Source organism: Cydia splendana, chromosome 1 (genome assembly GCF_910591565.1).
Source record: "Cydia splendana chromosome 1, ilCydSple1.2, whole genome shotgun sequence".
NCBI lineage: Eukaryota > Metazoa > Arthropoda > Insecta > Lepidoptera > Tortricidae > Cydia > Cydia splendana.
Window position 1 is genome coordinate 30,716,201 of NC_085960.1, and position 15,542 is coordinate 30,731,742.

General features: G+C 37.7%; 1 protein-coding gene across 2 annotated transcripts; it reads right to left on the reverse strand.

The window, feature by feature from the left end:
• Positions 1-408: 408 nt before the first annotated feature.
• LOC134793309 (odorant receptor 85c-like) lies at positions 409-14,790 on the reverse strand. Of its 2 annotated transcripts, XM_063764859.1 has the most exons (10): positions 14,503-14,789; positions 13,900-14,071; positions 13,404-13,559; positions 11,352-11,540; positions 10,258-10,435; positions 7,977-8,073; positions 7,082-7,183; positions 6,660-6,748; positions 3,098-3,164; positions 409-499 (listed from the first exon to the last, which is right to left on the reverse strand). In XM_063764859.1, the coding sequence occupies exons 1-10, from the start codon at positions 14,578-14,580 to the stop codon at positions 443-445; spliced, it is 1,185 nt and encodes a 394-aa protein (XP_063620929.1). In that variant the 5' UTR covers positions 14,581-14,789; the 3' UTR covers positions 409-442. The 2 variants fall into 2 exon arrangements, with proteins under 2 accessions (XP_063620929.1, XP_063620931.1); XM_063764861.1 differs by lacking the exon at positions 11,352-11,540 and having other exon boundaries at positions 14,503-14,790.
• Between the last annotated feature and the right edge of the window lie 752 nt (positions 14,791-15,542).

Consider the following 15,542-nt stretch of genomic DNA (forward strand, 5'->3'; position numbering starts at 1 on the left):
GTATGAAAAAAAATAGAAAAAGATTTTATGGTTAATTTTAATTCTTTAAACAGGAAAAGTTTAAATATAAAGAAAAATCTTTTATTGTGCTATTATTTAATGCTAATAATGTTTTTAACGAGACTATGACACATTATATAAAATTTAAGCGTGTGTTCAGGTGACGACTGTTGGTAAAATATCGGTATAAAATACAAGTGTTGACCTACCACCGAAGTACGGCTACTATCAGTTTGACACTGACATATTCACTAGCGTGTGCGTCATTTTTACTTTCTATGCATCTCGCTCGTACTCGCATGTGAGCGAGATGTATGGAAAGTACATAAGTTACGCAGACGTTAGCGAATATGTCTGTTTGACACTGCTTAAGCAGGCAGGCCTAAGCAGTAAAGGTGACGATAGGAGTATTGTATCTGATCTGTAGTTTTCCTTTAGGTGTTTATGCTTCATATACTTCAGTGATGAGCGACAGGAACGACCAAGTCACGTTCAGTATCTGGAAATGATATAAATGAAAGTGATCAATACACAATTCATTATGAAAGAAAATAATTTATTTAGGTACTCCCTCGACGCGACTACAATGAGGAATAATATATAATTTCGATACTACTTCTTGCAAATCAAGGTGGTTTTAATTCGAATGTTTTTACATCAACCCTACTGAAGTATGAAGTAATTTGAAAAGGAAGAGATTACTACACTTCAGAATCACAAAATACAAATACAAACACTATATCCCGACTAGAACAACAACGTGTATACGCGTTTCCACGAACATAACACTATTTCCTGAAAAAACTTCAACCCTACGGCGCGATTCGGGAAAAGCCACTGAAAAGATACCTTATGGCGGCTGACGCCATAAGGTACCTTTTTCCGTAGAACGTCACATATTTTCACTATTTCATATCTAGTGAGTCTCTAATTCATTTCCCGAATGGAGCCGCTACTTTCTTCTGTAGCATGAGTAACTTAAAAAAAACCGGGCAAGTGCGAGTCGGACTCGCGCACGAAGGGTTCCGTACCATAATGTAAAAAACGGCAATAAAAAAACGGTCACCCATCCAAGTACTGACCCCGCCCGACGTTGCTTAACTTCGGTCAAAAATCACGTTTGTTGTATGGGAGCCCCACTTAAATCTTTATTTTATTCTGTTTTTAGTATTTGTTGTTATAGCGGCAACAGAAATACATCATCTGTGAAAATTTCAACTGTCTAGCTATCACGGTTCGTGAGATACAGCCTGGTGACAGACGGACGGACGGACGGACGGACGGACAGCGGAGTCTTAGTAATAGGGTTCCGTTTTACCCTTTGGGTACGGAGCCCTAACGAGTACCTAATTTTTACCCTTTTTTTATTAGGGCCCGTAGTCAACTAGGTGCCCTTGTAGTTTCGCCATGTCCGCCTGTCTGCCTGTCTGACCGCGGCTTAGCTCAGTGATCGTTAGTAGCTCCACGTTTGGCACGGATATAGGTACCCGTATGTATCAATCACGCCGAAAACGTGGTGAAATAATAACAAAAAAATATTTAATGAAAAATAACTAAAAATATTCCATTAGCTGCATTTTTGATAGTTGAATAAATAGTTTCATTTTCATTTTTATTTTTTTCATTTACTAGGCTGCCTATTTTGACGGTCGGGTTACTACGGAGCCCTTTACACTGAACATGGCCATTGGCCCGACATGCTCTTGGCCGTTGATTTTATTATGCAAAAGTATAAGAGCTGCAGGTAGGAAACAAACTGTATTATAATATTCTTTGACAAGTTGTCCCTTATTAAAACTAAGTTCCTTGGCGTCAAAGGGAAACTTCTAAGAACTTGAAAGTTAGTCAACGCCGCGGCAAAACGGCTACAAGCCGGTATTCGATTCGATAAGGGTACGTTTACTTATCAATCAAGGGAATTCGTTATCGCTTTTAATTTGAAACTAATACAGTCAGCAGCAGATGTTGCTAAACTGGTGATATTTCTTTATAAGTAGGTACTTACTGTAAAATATAAACTTTGCAAATAAAAAAATAAGCAAGTTATTTGAGGACAGTATATTACACTGATTTCACCATTGGCTGGCAAATAATGCTATGAAATGATACTATGTTAAAATTCTAAAATGACAAGCACATTCAATAAAAAACTGGTTCTAATGTCTTTCAAATAACCAAGGAGTTCCGTTTGCTTAAAGCTCGAGGGCGTTTAAGTTCAAATACTCTCAAATGTAATATTTTTGTAGAGAAGCGCAATAAAAAGTGAGCACAGAGCTCTGTGGCTCGAACTAACTAATATCGGGCTAGGGAAACAGCCCGAGGCTAAGATATCCAATCTTTAATATTGGCAAGTGAATAAAATTGTCATAGAGCTGTTGCATGTGGCCGAGTTGCCGACATACGGCCCCTTTTAACCAATAGGTACCTACAGGTAATTTAAAACTGAATTTTATGCGATTAAGCCCCGTCGTTGTGAATAATAATGAATACGTACCTATTCCGGACTACAATTTACGTCTTTCGAACTTACTATTGCGTAAAAATATCAGTCAGTTTGATAAATAATTACAATTACATTTGTTAGAGAAAGATAATACCTATAAAAATAAAATAAAAAAACCATATGTAAACTCAAAACATAGCCCGAATTAGCGTGATGTATTTTTGTTATGCTTTTTAACAGTTACAGTTAACAGATTTCCTTTTTAACTGACTGAAATTTTATAAAGAGGAGGTTCTCGATTCGGTTACATGTTTTTTTAAATGTTTGTTAACTCTGAACTCCATCATTTCAAAATGGAATTATATTTTTTTGTTTTAAAGAATACTTACAAATTGGCCTATTTTTGTCAAAATCTACTTTTGGTGATGGGATTTTTGTATTTTCATCAATAAGTGACATTTAATGAAGTGCAACTGCTAATGGAGACTAGAACGGAACTTCTCAACGACACATATTTCGCGTTTGGCGATTTGTCTTCTTCATTATGTTTGTTTAGCTAATTGGGTTTCCTCGTCATATTTACCGCCATCATAAGGAATAATTCAAACGTTTAAATACACAGGTTGCATCGCGCCAGACGTCTGCGTTAAGTACCTTGGTGAAAGTTTCCAACGATACGTCGCTGAAACTCGTGGATTTGATGTACTGAGCCTTCTGCGACCTGCAACAAACTTGACTTTGTCGAGGAAGTTTTCTCGTCAGATTGAGCAGAATGAGCACGAGAAACATTTAAATACGTGGTGTGTTTGACGTAGGCACACATGTCTGAAACTCTAGAAATATTTACGAGAAGCGTCAAGTACTATTACCCATTCTACGATATATTATATTTTTGTACGTATTAGATTACAATAATACCCAAATATCCTAATTGGCTGTCAGGCCGGGCTCACGCTCGTCGGCAATTCGGCATCGAATCTGTTCTTGACGCGAATAGAAAGTCGATCTAAAATACGAAAATCGTTTCCTAAACATTTGAGACCCAATCTTTTAGCCCTCGTTTTCGTTTGATTCAAAAAGTGAAAAAAAGTTTTTCGTACCTAACGAAATTGACAAAATAGGAAAACTAAGGTGTGGCAATTGTTTAAATCTCTCACTTTAAATGTATGCTTGTATGTAGGCAGTTTATGTAGGTTCCTTCTATGTTTTAATATTACAGCAGTAATAAACAGGCGATTGATGGAAGCGGACGCATAGTTTTTGGACGCTTGCAACTCCAGCAGTGTCATTACGTTCGTTGCCAATGCCAGCCCTTTAAAAGAATACGCAAATAGAAACGAAAGCTTAAATAAAGCATACAAAGTGAAAAGATACAGGTTGTCGCGTTCAGTATCGATTAAACGAAAGCCCAGGTATGATAGAGGGCCGAGTTCAACGAAAATTTATAGTTTTCTGAGAAGTCATCGAAGTTTGGCTTCAAATATTGATATCTATGTGAACAGATAAAATCTCCTGAAGATCCCGGTTTTGTGACATAATTCTGTAAGGGTATATTCGACATGTATTCATACTTTTTGAAATAATCAAAGTACAAAATTGAGGTGGGCACGAACTATCAGGAATACAAATGAATGATTTCTCCTAAACCATTAATTCTCGCTGAACATTCGATACCTTTGGGTTCAATTGGCGTAAAGGACATTTTGGCGAAAATGAGTTATATATACAGTTTTGTTCAGAATTCCAAGCGCTATCGTTCTGTATAGTTAAAATTTCGATATCTCTTAAAAAGTGACCTTTACGACCCAATTTTTTACTATGATTTTGCAAAAACAGCTTAGCTCAAGGGGCGTAAATGACCAGTTACAAATTAAATGTTCAAAGGTATTATCGTAAAGGTTACCGCTAAATATAAATATTGTTGTAAATGACTTACATGTCTTTTGTCGTCCTTTAAGCCCTTCATTTGTCTTGATTTTTCATATCGTATGGTCAAGATGGTCGTAAAGGACATATTTTACTATTTATATTATTGTACTTGCCCTTTACGACCCGGTCTAAAAATATTTTTTTTATAAGTATAAGAAGTGAACAAGGTTGTAAAGGACTTTTCTAATACTTGTGTCTTTTACTACCTCAAATTAGTTTCTAAACTCTAAATTTAAAACAAATAACATGGACGTAGCGGTGAATAATATCAAATAAATCGTTTTCTGGGACCTTTATTAATATAATGTAATGTTTGCACTTAAATTTGAAAACATTTACGCTAAGAGTTTTTTCCGCTGTTATCTTTGTTCATGGGCGTAAAGGTCTATAATGCCAAATAAATAAATCGTTTTATGGGTCCTTTACTACTAAAATGTAATGTAATGAAACCTCAGTTCAGTGTTTTTTCCGCAACTATCATTGTTTTACTCGCAGTGGAATCTCTTATAGTCCTGCGACAACGTACTAGCCTGTGCAATTATACACAAATAATTCACTCTGTACCTTTCCGACTCGCATTTCTTGTTGATTAGGAGAACGAGACAGGTGTATCAGCGACTGCCCATCGCCTCACTATCCCGATTCTCATTGGGCATGCAGCTTGATCAGCGCAGGGTTATGTTATGACTGTTTATTATCCGTCCCTGAGCGGTGGAAGTGGTTATTTGTGCGTAATTTAATTATTTGTGTCATTGCTTGAGCTCGGCTACAATTTTCCACGCCACCACGCGTTGAACGACATTGTTCGAAGGGCGCTGGTGTCAGCCAACGTCCCGTGTGTGCTGGAGCCGCCGGGCCTTAGTCGGTCAGATGGCAAAAGGCCGGACGGTTTGACTCTGGTGCCGTGGGAGAAAGGAAAGTGCCTTTTGTGGGACGCCACCTGCGTCAGCACATTTGCCGCCACGCACCTTGGCCGCACTGTGCGGTCGGCAGGTGCAGCCGCTGAGCAGGCGGCGTCCCTAAAAAGGGACAAGTACTCGGGGCTAACGAACTACTTGTTCGTCCCCTTGGCTGTGGAGACTTCTGGGTGTTAGTGCGCGGAGGCGAAAACTTTTCTCGGGGAGCTGGGGCGTCGCCTGCAGCAGAGGGGTCTCGACCCCCGCTCCGGATCGTTCCTAGCGCAGAGGTTGTCCATCGCGGTTCAACGCGGTAACGCAGCAAGTGTGATGGGCACCTTTGCGCCGGGGGCGATACGGGGTGGGTTATTTGATTAGTTTTTATAGGTTAGTTTGGGTTTAGTTGTAATTTATAGTTTTAGAGTTTACTGATAGTTTATTTCTTAGTTCTTAAGTGAAATTGACATTAATGTAATTCTCGCTTATTAATTTATAAAGAAGAAGGAATAAAAAATAACAGTATTATTACCTATTATAACTTACTGTATTGAATTATAGTCTTTGGACGTTTATTCACTAAGTAAACGTTCAAATGCTTGATATGCTAATTCTAATCATAGTTAATGGATCTAATACTTCCCTTGTTATGATTAAAAGCTGTTATGTTATGATTGTTATAATATAAGGCGGCTAGTGTTAAGCACTGGGACATTTACTTTATCTTCATTCCCGAATGTTAGCAACTTTTTGAGCATTTAATTATTTTTTATTATATAATCGGTTAAAAATATTGTGTTTTCTTTATTATTACTATGTTATAAGAAAAATAATAATAACAACTGTAATCGGGATATACCTAGCATATTTAACTACCGTTTGATATATTTTAAAGCTTCGTAACAGTAAACTATGCTGAAAACAGTTAACATGTGTACCGTGGGTGGTAACTAATACACCCCAAATTTGGAATAAAATAGTCTGATAACGTCCCTTACGACCCCTTACTAAACAAGGTTCACTAAATTATCAAAAATTTCATGGGCGGAAAGGACATTGATACTGTTTTTGACCAATTTTAAAGGACATTAACTTCTTTCCTATTTAATTTATAGATATGATTGCTAATTTAGGTTAAAGAGACTAACATTTTGAGTACTTTTCTAATACACATCAAAAATATAGCTCGATAAACAACAAAAATATATCAAAATTAAAAAAAAACTCGCAGTTTTTCGCTTCTCCTGAAAACTAGCATTTTGTCCTTTACGCCAATTGAACCCAAAGGTATCGAATTATATGAGGGTCAAATCAATAGTTCTTAAACGCCAAATTGGCCTTCGTTTGATTCGTAGTGAAATCGACACCGTGTTCGATATAATAAGTTATCTTACCTCAGCATGATGATAAGAATGCATTTTTTGTATTCTTGTGACTTCAGATGCCATTGACTTTCATAGGCCGCTTGAGCGATGTCGACACTCTGAAAATGAATTCAAATTTCAACATGGGTCAAATAGGATTGCATATTCTTGTTGCGTGAGGATTGTTGTGATTGTTGCGTATTCTATGAATTTATATATGGGTCATCACCCATAGGTATACGTGCTCATCAGAAAAAAATGTAAAGGTCTCCGTTGTCGGATACGACATGGAGGACTATTGTTTATTTATATATGAATTTGTAAATAAGTTTTCGAAATCGGCTACGATTATTTTAGATAAAAGTGGATGACAACAGACAATCGATTTAGATACAATTATGCCAAGACAAAAATTGACGACCTAAGTAAGATTATTTTCAACTAAAACTTACCGCATCAGTGAGATTTTGGCCATAATAACAGCATGTATAAATGCAAACCAAAATTATATTTGCCGCGAACAAGTTTTTGATGCTTTCGGGGCTGCAATGTATCTGAAATATTTTTCTATGATTACTGCCAACACTGATTAGGAACTGCATTCGTAGTATATATATCGATATGAACTTGATATTACACGTAGCGCAGCGAAAGCTTGCTGCACTGCGAATGATGTCGAAATAAAATCAATTTGTAAAGATTGAATGCCACACCTGGCTGTGTACCTATGGCGTTTGTTTTGCACCGGTTTGCTTATTTTGTATTTCCTACCCGCTGCTGTGAAATAGGCTTCAGTTTTGTAGAGATTTGTATGACGCCTCACTACCGCTGTGTTCTAATGGTCAAATTTCTAGTCGCTTGCGTGAGCGCGGGCAAGATGAGTTCTTGCACCAACAACTATTGTCGAAATAAATAACGCCACCCGCCAAACGTTTTTATTTTTAGTGATACATACCGACCGTTAGTGAACCCAATCAAATCAACAACACCACGGCCGCGGACCCACGTTGGGCGCCAAATTTAAAAATTGCGCTTGAGTTGTAAATATTTTCTTTACTTCATAAAAGTTAGCTACAAGTCTCAATTAGCTATTTATCTGTCTTAATCTGTTATTTAAACGAATGTATTTGTAAGAAAGGGGTAAAACGAAAATTAACAAATTGAGGCTTATAGAGTTTTAATATGATAAAGGGGGTTGACCTCGGCAAATATATTAATATATTATGCTTTGATTAAATATTCGGAAGGAAAAAATAACCACGTGCTAGTGCCAGAGGATACCTAATTTTAAAAACCACCTCTGGTTCTGAAAATCAGAAAAGGGATTTATTATTGGAAATTACTTACTCGAGCAGCAAAACCAAAGAAGCACATGGTTCCAGAAAAGAAAGCCAAGTGAATTATGAAAATGGCACCAAACGCGTCGCTGAGCTCAAACATCAACCTGTAACAATATCATCAAAAGAAGAAACTCAAACTAATATGATGAATTTCATAATATGCAAAAAACAAATTATTTTGTATGGAATCAAATAATTTATTTAAAGATTTACTGCATATGAAACGGTATAATAGGCTAACTTACTTTAACTCACGGCATTAATTTATTGCAGTGCTTAATTGGACCAATCTCTGTGAAAATTTGTCCCTTTTTTACAAACACTGATGGTGTCAAAATGACGGAAGGGATAAAAGATTATGCAGGGCTTATTAAATTAGATTTGACAGACGTTTATGAATAACGTTTTTAGAAACCAGGGGACAGAGGGAGGAGTGTGTACTTAGCGCAAAATCGCTGGGGGTGAGCAAAGCTACCCTTCGATTTTTTCGAGCTCGTGCGCAGTCAATACTCGTGCATTATATTAAATAGGGCTATATTTATTTTAAATTATTAGGTACGAGGGGCGTTCAATAAAAAGTGAGAATGAGTATGTTATATACAACTTTTATTAAATGTTATTTTATTTTTCGACAAAGTCACCTTTTAGCATAATACACTTAGTATATCTTTTTTCTAAACTTAAAATTCCATTTCTAAAAAGGTTTTATCTTGAGTACTTAAAAAATCTTGTACTGCAGCGACTACCGCGTCGTCGTCTTCAAATTTCTTGCCTCTTAGGAATTCCTTCAATCTCGGAAATAGGTAGAAATCACTAGGGGCGAGGTCTGGTGAGTACGGAGGATGCTTAAGGATATCGAAACCAACATCACGTATTGCAGCCATTGCAACGGCGGACTTGTGTGCCGGTGCATTGTCCTGATGGAACAACACAATTTTCGAGAGTTTACCTCGCCGTTTTTCACGGATCTCATTGCGCAATGTTGCTATTTGTTTGGCATATAAAGTGCCCGTGGTAGTGGCTCCATGCTCGAGATACTCAATCATTACGACCCCTTTACCATCCCAATAACAGAGCCCATGACCTTACCGGCAGATGGGCCCACCTTGAATTTCTTCGGAGTTGGAGATGATGGCCTTTTCCATGTCATAGACTGCAGTTTCGTTTCAAGGTCGTAATAATGGAGCCATGTTTCGTCCATTGTTATAAATCGCGCCAAAAAAAGTTCCCGGTCTTGCTGTATCAGGTCCAAAGCTTCTTGACAAATCTCGACTCTAGTTTGTTTTTGCGTATCAGTAAGCATTCTGGGTACCCAACGCGCTGATACCTTTTTCATACCCAAGCGTTCATGTAAAATATTATGCACGCTCCCCGTTGAAATCTTTACATTTTCAGCAATAAAACGAACCGTGACACGACGGTCCGCCAAAACTAAGTTTTCGACTTTTTTCACAATTTCTTCAGTTACTGCTGTAGTAGGACGTCCGGAGCGGGGGTCATCCATGGTCGATGTTCTTCCACGTCTAAATTCGGCGCACCAACGTGTGACTGTCGAATACGGAGAAGCATTAGACCTTAAAGTGTCCCGTAAATCTAAATTGACTTGGTCCGTAGAATTTTTTTTAAAACACAAGTATTTGATAACGGCGCGCAGTTCAATTTTCTCCATTTTCGCTAACGTACTCAATAGCATCGCAAAGAAATCGCCATACTTTTTTTTTTAAACAAAAAACAGTTAGTTTTTTTTTCATGGCAATCATCTAGGTAGATTAGCTTTACTGGCCAGTATTTACTTTCCTAATATTTAAAGAGTTTCCATCTCATTCTCATTATATATTGAACGCCCCTCGTACATAAAGTCCTCTCGACGTCATTAAGTTAGTATCAGCTTTAGTAAATCAGTATTTTACCAAATCTGAAGGTCATAGGTATTCAACAACTTCTACTATTTATGGGCCCAACTTTGACTTCATGAAATAAAAAATGTTTGTTTTTTCATTAATTTTAGATTTCATTAGTCAGACGAAGAGTATTTGATTCGAGATTTTCGACATATCCATCGTCTCAGTCTTGTTTTTATTTAAATAAATCAATAATTATAAAATATATTTGAAGCAGATTACTTTTGATAGTTTTATCGTGATTTACACGAAAATGTAACAATACAAGTTATACAAGTATGTCCTCAACTAACGTGATCAATAAGTCTCAGTGCCAGCTTTCATTAGCTTGTACGAGTATTTAACTATGTACGGTGCAATGTTTACCGTGATTTCATTATTGCTTACCTCAGTAAATCTTGGTGAAGCGGGATGATTTTTCTCAAAGTGTTCTGCGCCTGTTCAACGCTTTCTTCATGCACGTGTCTCAGGTCGTCTTGCAGCATCACGAACATCACGCGGAGGTGGTGCAGGGCGGCGTTCATGAATAACAGGTCGAAAGTCACTAGGTAGCCTACATCCTGTACTGTCAAATGTTTATATTAAATTATTATTTTATTTATTTATTTATAGTGTCATACTAAAAAACCAAGTAGGGAAAAATGCTGAATAGCGATTATTGTATTTTTGTTAAATTGGTTTTACTTCTTTATGAAATCAGTTCAGGGTGTCTAGCCAAAATGCCAATCGGTCGCGCCGTAGCGAACGATACGGTTCTCTCTCTGTCACTCTTCCATATTAGTGCAACAGAGCCTTGGAGTTTCGTTCGCTACGGAGCGTAAACGATTGACATCTTGGATAGCCCTTCGGGTAATTTTATTTCAGAATATAAAACTGCATGTAACATCAGAGTACCTATGTAGTAATAGCAGCAAGTTACATTTCTGATTTCACTCTACGATTTAACGGAGAGTGCATAATGGGTAATTGTCTCGGCCAGACTTTCACCACGTGAGTTCCATGTCAGACTCACTGCTGTGTATGTGATAGTGCTTACTATAATGATATGTGGTTTTGTGGACGGGTACTACGCACGATATTTAAACATTTAATTGCAAATGCGAGGGATTTATTTATCCCTGCTTATTGTTTATATTATACATGCAAACGTGACTTCAGTCTGTCTGTCCGTTATTTCTTCACGCTTAAACCGGTGAACCGATTTAGATGATATTTCACATGCAGATAGTTTGAATTCCAGGAAAGGATATAAGATAGTTTTGATCAATTATAATCATCATTATTCCACGCAGAAGAAGTCGCAGACAGTAGCTAGTATTTGTTTAAAACTTACAAACCAACCCTCGTATTGTACCAATTCAACAATGGAGATAGAATCTTTTATCTCTCTCAAACAAAACTGATTACAAAATGTCGGGTAGTTTAGTAGAATTTCGCTGTGAGAATTTACTAGAAGTTCAATTAATCCTTGGAGTACTTACAGATTTTAGAATCGGCCAAATATACGAGGCTGTACAGTAAGAAGTTGTCATCGAATTTGAATGGCATCTTCACATAGAATGGCGTCACGAATGTCACACTGTCTTTTAAGATGAAATGTTTCACAGCTGTATACGCTAAACGCGGCATTAGGTACAGAAACAAGTACGTATTTACCGCTTTGTAGAAAACTGCAAAGAAATGAATTGTATTAGATAGTGTAAGAATTGTTCACACTGTTGATAATTTATCAATTTTACTGAAAAACACAAGGTGAGCAGCTCAATGGAAAGGCATTGAGGCGGATAGGAGCGGAGATGAGAGCAGACGTGCAGGTTTCAACCAATAATAGCATTGGTTGTATTGTAATCTACATCTCTTCTCCGCTCCGCTGGAATTTCGAACGTTACGTATTACTTACGAACGTACGGGTGTATGCAGTGCTGTCAGCGCAACAGATCAGGAAATACATCAGAAAACAGAAAATAGAGGGTTGCTTTTTCTTTGTTTTATTTTTGTTGCGGAAAATAATGATAAAAAAGCTCTTTCACTCATCGCCACTGTAATTCCTGAACAATAACTAATTAGAAACGACATGACGAAGGCGTGTCGTGTAAGAAACGGAATGCTGGTTAGTGACGTGCTTTTCCTGGGAATATTGCTCGCTTAAAGATATATTGGGGGATTTTAATTTTTCCTACTGCCGCACGCCGTCTGCAAAGGCAGTCGGCCCGATTCTAACTTTAAGATACGTCAGTTAATAGATCTAGAAACGATATGGATTAGATATGTCAGTGTCATACAAGTGTCAAAATTGACGTTTCTTCACGTCACTTTTGACACCTTTTTGACACTGACATATCCAATCCATATCGTTTCAATATGTAGTATTTGACGTATCTCATTGTTCGAATACGGCTGAGTGTCTTTTCGGGCACCTTACCATGAATAGATTTAATTAGCAAGTTCTTACAACTTAGAGAAAAAATCAAACTATTTTATTAAATATGTTTGATTTGTGTTTTTTAAATAGACACACTTCTATACTATATGTATATAAATTAATAACTGAAACATATGTCATCTATACTAAAGAAAAAGTGACCAAGCCTTCCAGTTCGAATGTTCCCTTGTCTTGGGAAATCTTCCATTTGCATCGAACAAGGGTTCCAGGCATGTTTCATCCCCACATCCCTAGTTCGAACCCCCCATTTCTAGGAGATCGCTCGCCCTCCGGAGATCTTCATATAAATGGGAAACGTTACGTCGTCGAATCATGGAGTCAATCAATCGCGCCGCCCGCGTGTGAAGCGGCAAATCGAAAAATCTTCAAAATGTCTCCGATTCATTCAACGTGTCGGGAGGCGACGAAATAATCTTACGTAGTATGTGCATTGCGATGAACATGTATATTTTTCAATAAAGAAACATGTTATAATTTATTGGTAATTGGCCTATGAATTAATAGTGTGAAGAATCGTCACAATTTATTCAATTTTAAAATTTTTGAATTACAGCCTTTCTACTTATTAGGTAAATAGGTATAATACTTATTAGTTTCCGGGAGACCTTACAAATAGGAAGGCAAAGTACCAGCAATTACCGAAAAAATATTTTTATAAGTACTTACATTTAACTATTCCGTAGCACCTATATTAATATAAAAGAAGAAGAAAAACCGGCCAAGTGTGAACTACCGGACTCGCGCACGAAGGGTTCCGTACCATTACGCAATAAACGGCAAAATTAAGTTTGTTGTATGGGAGCCCCACTTAAATATTATTTTTTTAGTATTTGTTGTCATAGCGGCAACAGCGATACGTCATCTGTGAACATTTCAACTCTCTAGCAGCTATCATTGGTTCATGAAATACAGCCTGGTGACAGCTAGACAGACGGACAGAGGAGTCTTAGTAATAGGGTCCCGTTTTTTACCCTTTGGGTCTTCTTCGTGGTTGTGACCTCATGTCTGAGGGACGTGACTCCTATGGGTTATTCTTCCTACCACTGCTCTCCAGGCCTCTCGATTATTAACAATATATTTTAATTCTTACCCGAAATCCACCTGAGGAATGTGGTAACGTACTCATGTTTGACTGCGACCATGTCCGGGCGCAGCTGATCGTCGGTCCGCCAATTCAATCCCATGTGTACAAGGAAGTTCTTAAGCAACTTTCGGTTTAAACAGAGTTGTATGTACAAGAGGGACGCTAAAAGAAGATGACATATTCTGACCGCTTAGCATGACTTGCGTTGTCACGCGCGACTCCATATGTCTAGCGGGATTTCAAGTATGGAGTCGCGCGTGACAATGCAAGTCATACTAAGCGGTCTAGTCATTTTTATGTAAGCTAAGGCCCGCGACTTCGTTCGCGTAGTTAGAAATTGTGAAACTAATCTTAGCTTCCGCAACCGTAAGTTGCAATTAATTGTTAATCACTAAATTTGTTACTTACAGCATGATAATAAACGAAGTCACAAGGCTGTGATCAGATAAAACTAATTATGATGTTATTTAAAAAACGAATTGCGCTCCTATTTTTTTGTTACCTTGCCAAAGGATAAGCGCAGCTGATAAATCAGTGGACAGCTGTACTAAGTCAGCTCCCTGACCGATCCTCTCTAACACGCCAGCCGTGTGGCTGATTGCCGCCAGGATGTTCACTACCAACTTAATCCAACACAAACGCCCCCGCCGCGACTCTTCATCCATTATATAAATCTGAAAGAGAGGAAAAATAATAATTTCGGTAGGAGGACTCTTTGACGCATTTCTCAACAAATGGTCAGAAGTTGTCATAAATAGGGAGGATGGGGGTTAAGGAAGAGATCTTACTCGTAAACTCGTAGTCCTGCAAAAGGACACTATCTAAGCTCCAAAAGAAGTCACAATGAAAAACAAACGATTACATTACTATACTAAAACCGTCCAGATGGATTCCAATCTGTATGGTATCACGGTTTGCCTGCACCTAAGTCTTAGTTCTGTTTTTCACCTGGAAATGTTTCTAAACATCAGAATAGTAGCAACACAGAAGATCAGTTACACACACTCATAAACTAAATATTTATCAAAAATGCCTAGAAACGATAATATCTACCTACAAACAAAAATAAAACAAATCAAGAGCAAATAAAATAGAACACAAATACCTGATTCGACTTTATACGATCCAGTATGAACTTATACGTTTCTTGAAACATTGGTTCGAAATTCGTAAATTCAGACATGTTTGCGGTTAAATGTGGCTCAACTTTGCAGAGTTGGCTTTATATACCGGTGTTAGTCAGTCGTCGGTATAAACGGCGGATGAAGAGTTCCGTAGCTTTTGCATAATCTTTTTACTTTCAGTCGGTTTATTTAGAAAATGCTGGAATCGTTTCTACAGATGACATAAAATATTTATTTATATTTTTAATATAAGTGGTGATACGGTACTCTAATTACGTAGTCCCATCTCCGTCGCTGATTTATAACTGACGAACCATGCATCCACGAGGTCCAAATTCGAAAAAGAAAAAGCTTTTCCTATCATGAAAAAGGGAACATAGTAACGTTGCGGGCAAAAACAAATTTCTTTTCAGCAACATACTGAATTAACACCACATTCATGCTCTGAATCTGTAGTGCCTTTGCGGATAAATTAGACTAATTTGCCTCCCAGACAGCTTGAGGGTTATTCAGAAACGTATTTATAAGATGACACAAATTTGATGTCAATATCAGTATGCCGTTGACGTAGCAATTTGCGGAATCCAGATTTTAATTACTTAATTTTGCCACCGAATAAGAGTACTACTTTACCTACAAAAAGAAAACTTCCTAAATATATGGCACCATCCCTTTCGGTTATTTAGTGTTGTCAAAATTCAAGCCATTATCTTATCTGTGGTCGTGCACGCAAAGGGACGTCAATAATTGCCCTAATAATTGCTCGAAGCAATGCTGAGCCGAATGGAGCCGAGTTTGCCCAAAGGGAGGAGTTTTGCACCCCTGCTTTTGAATTTCTCGGTGAAGAAATGTCACTTATGTCACTGTTGACAGCTGACGGATCATATCCCTAACCGATTCATGACAAATGTCGAATCGCTCTCCAGGCCCCTATTTCACCAAGTACGACAGGTACGACAATTGTCAAAAAATGACAGACCTCTGTTTCACCACACCGACATTTGTCAGTGACATATGTCGA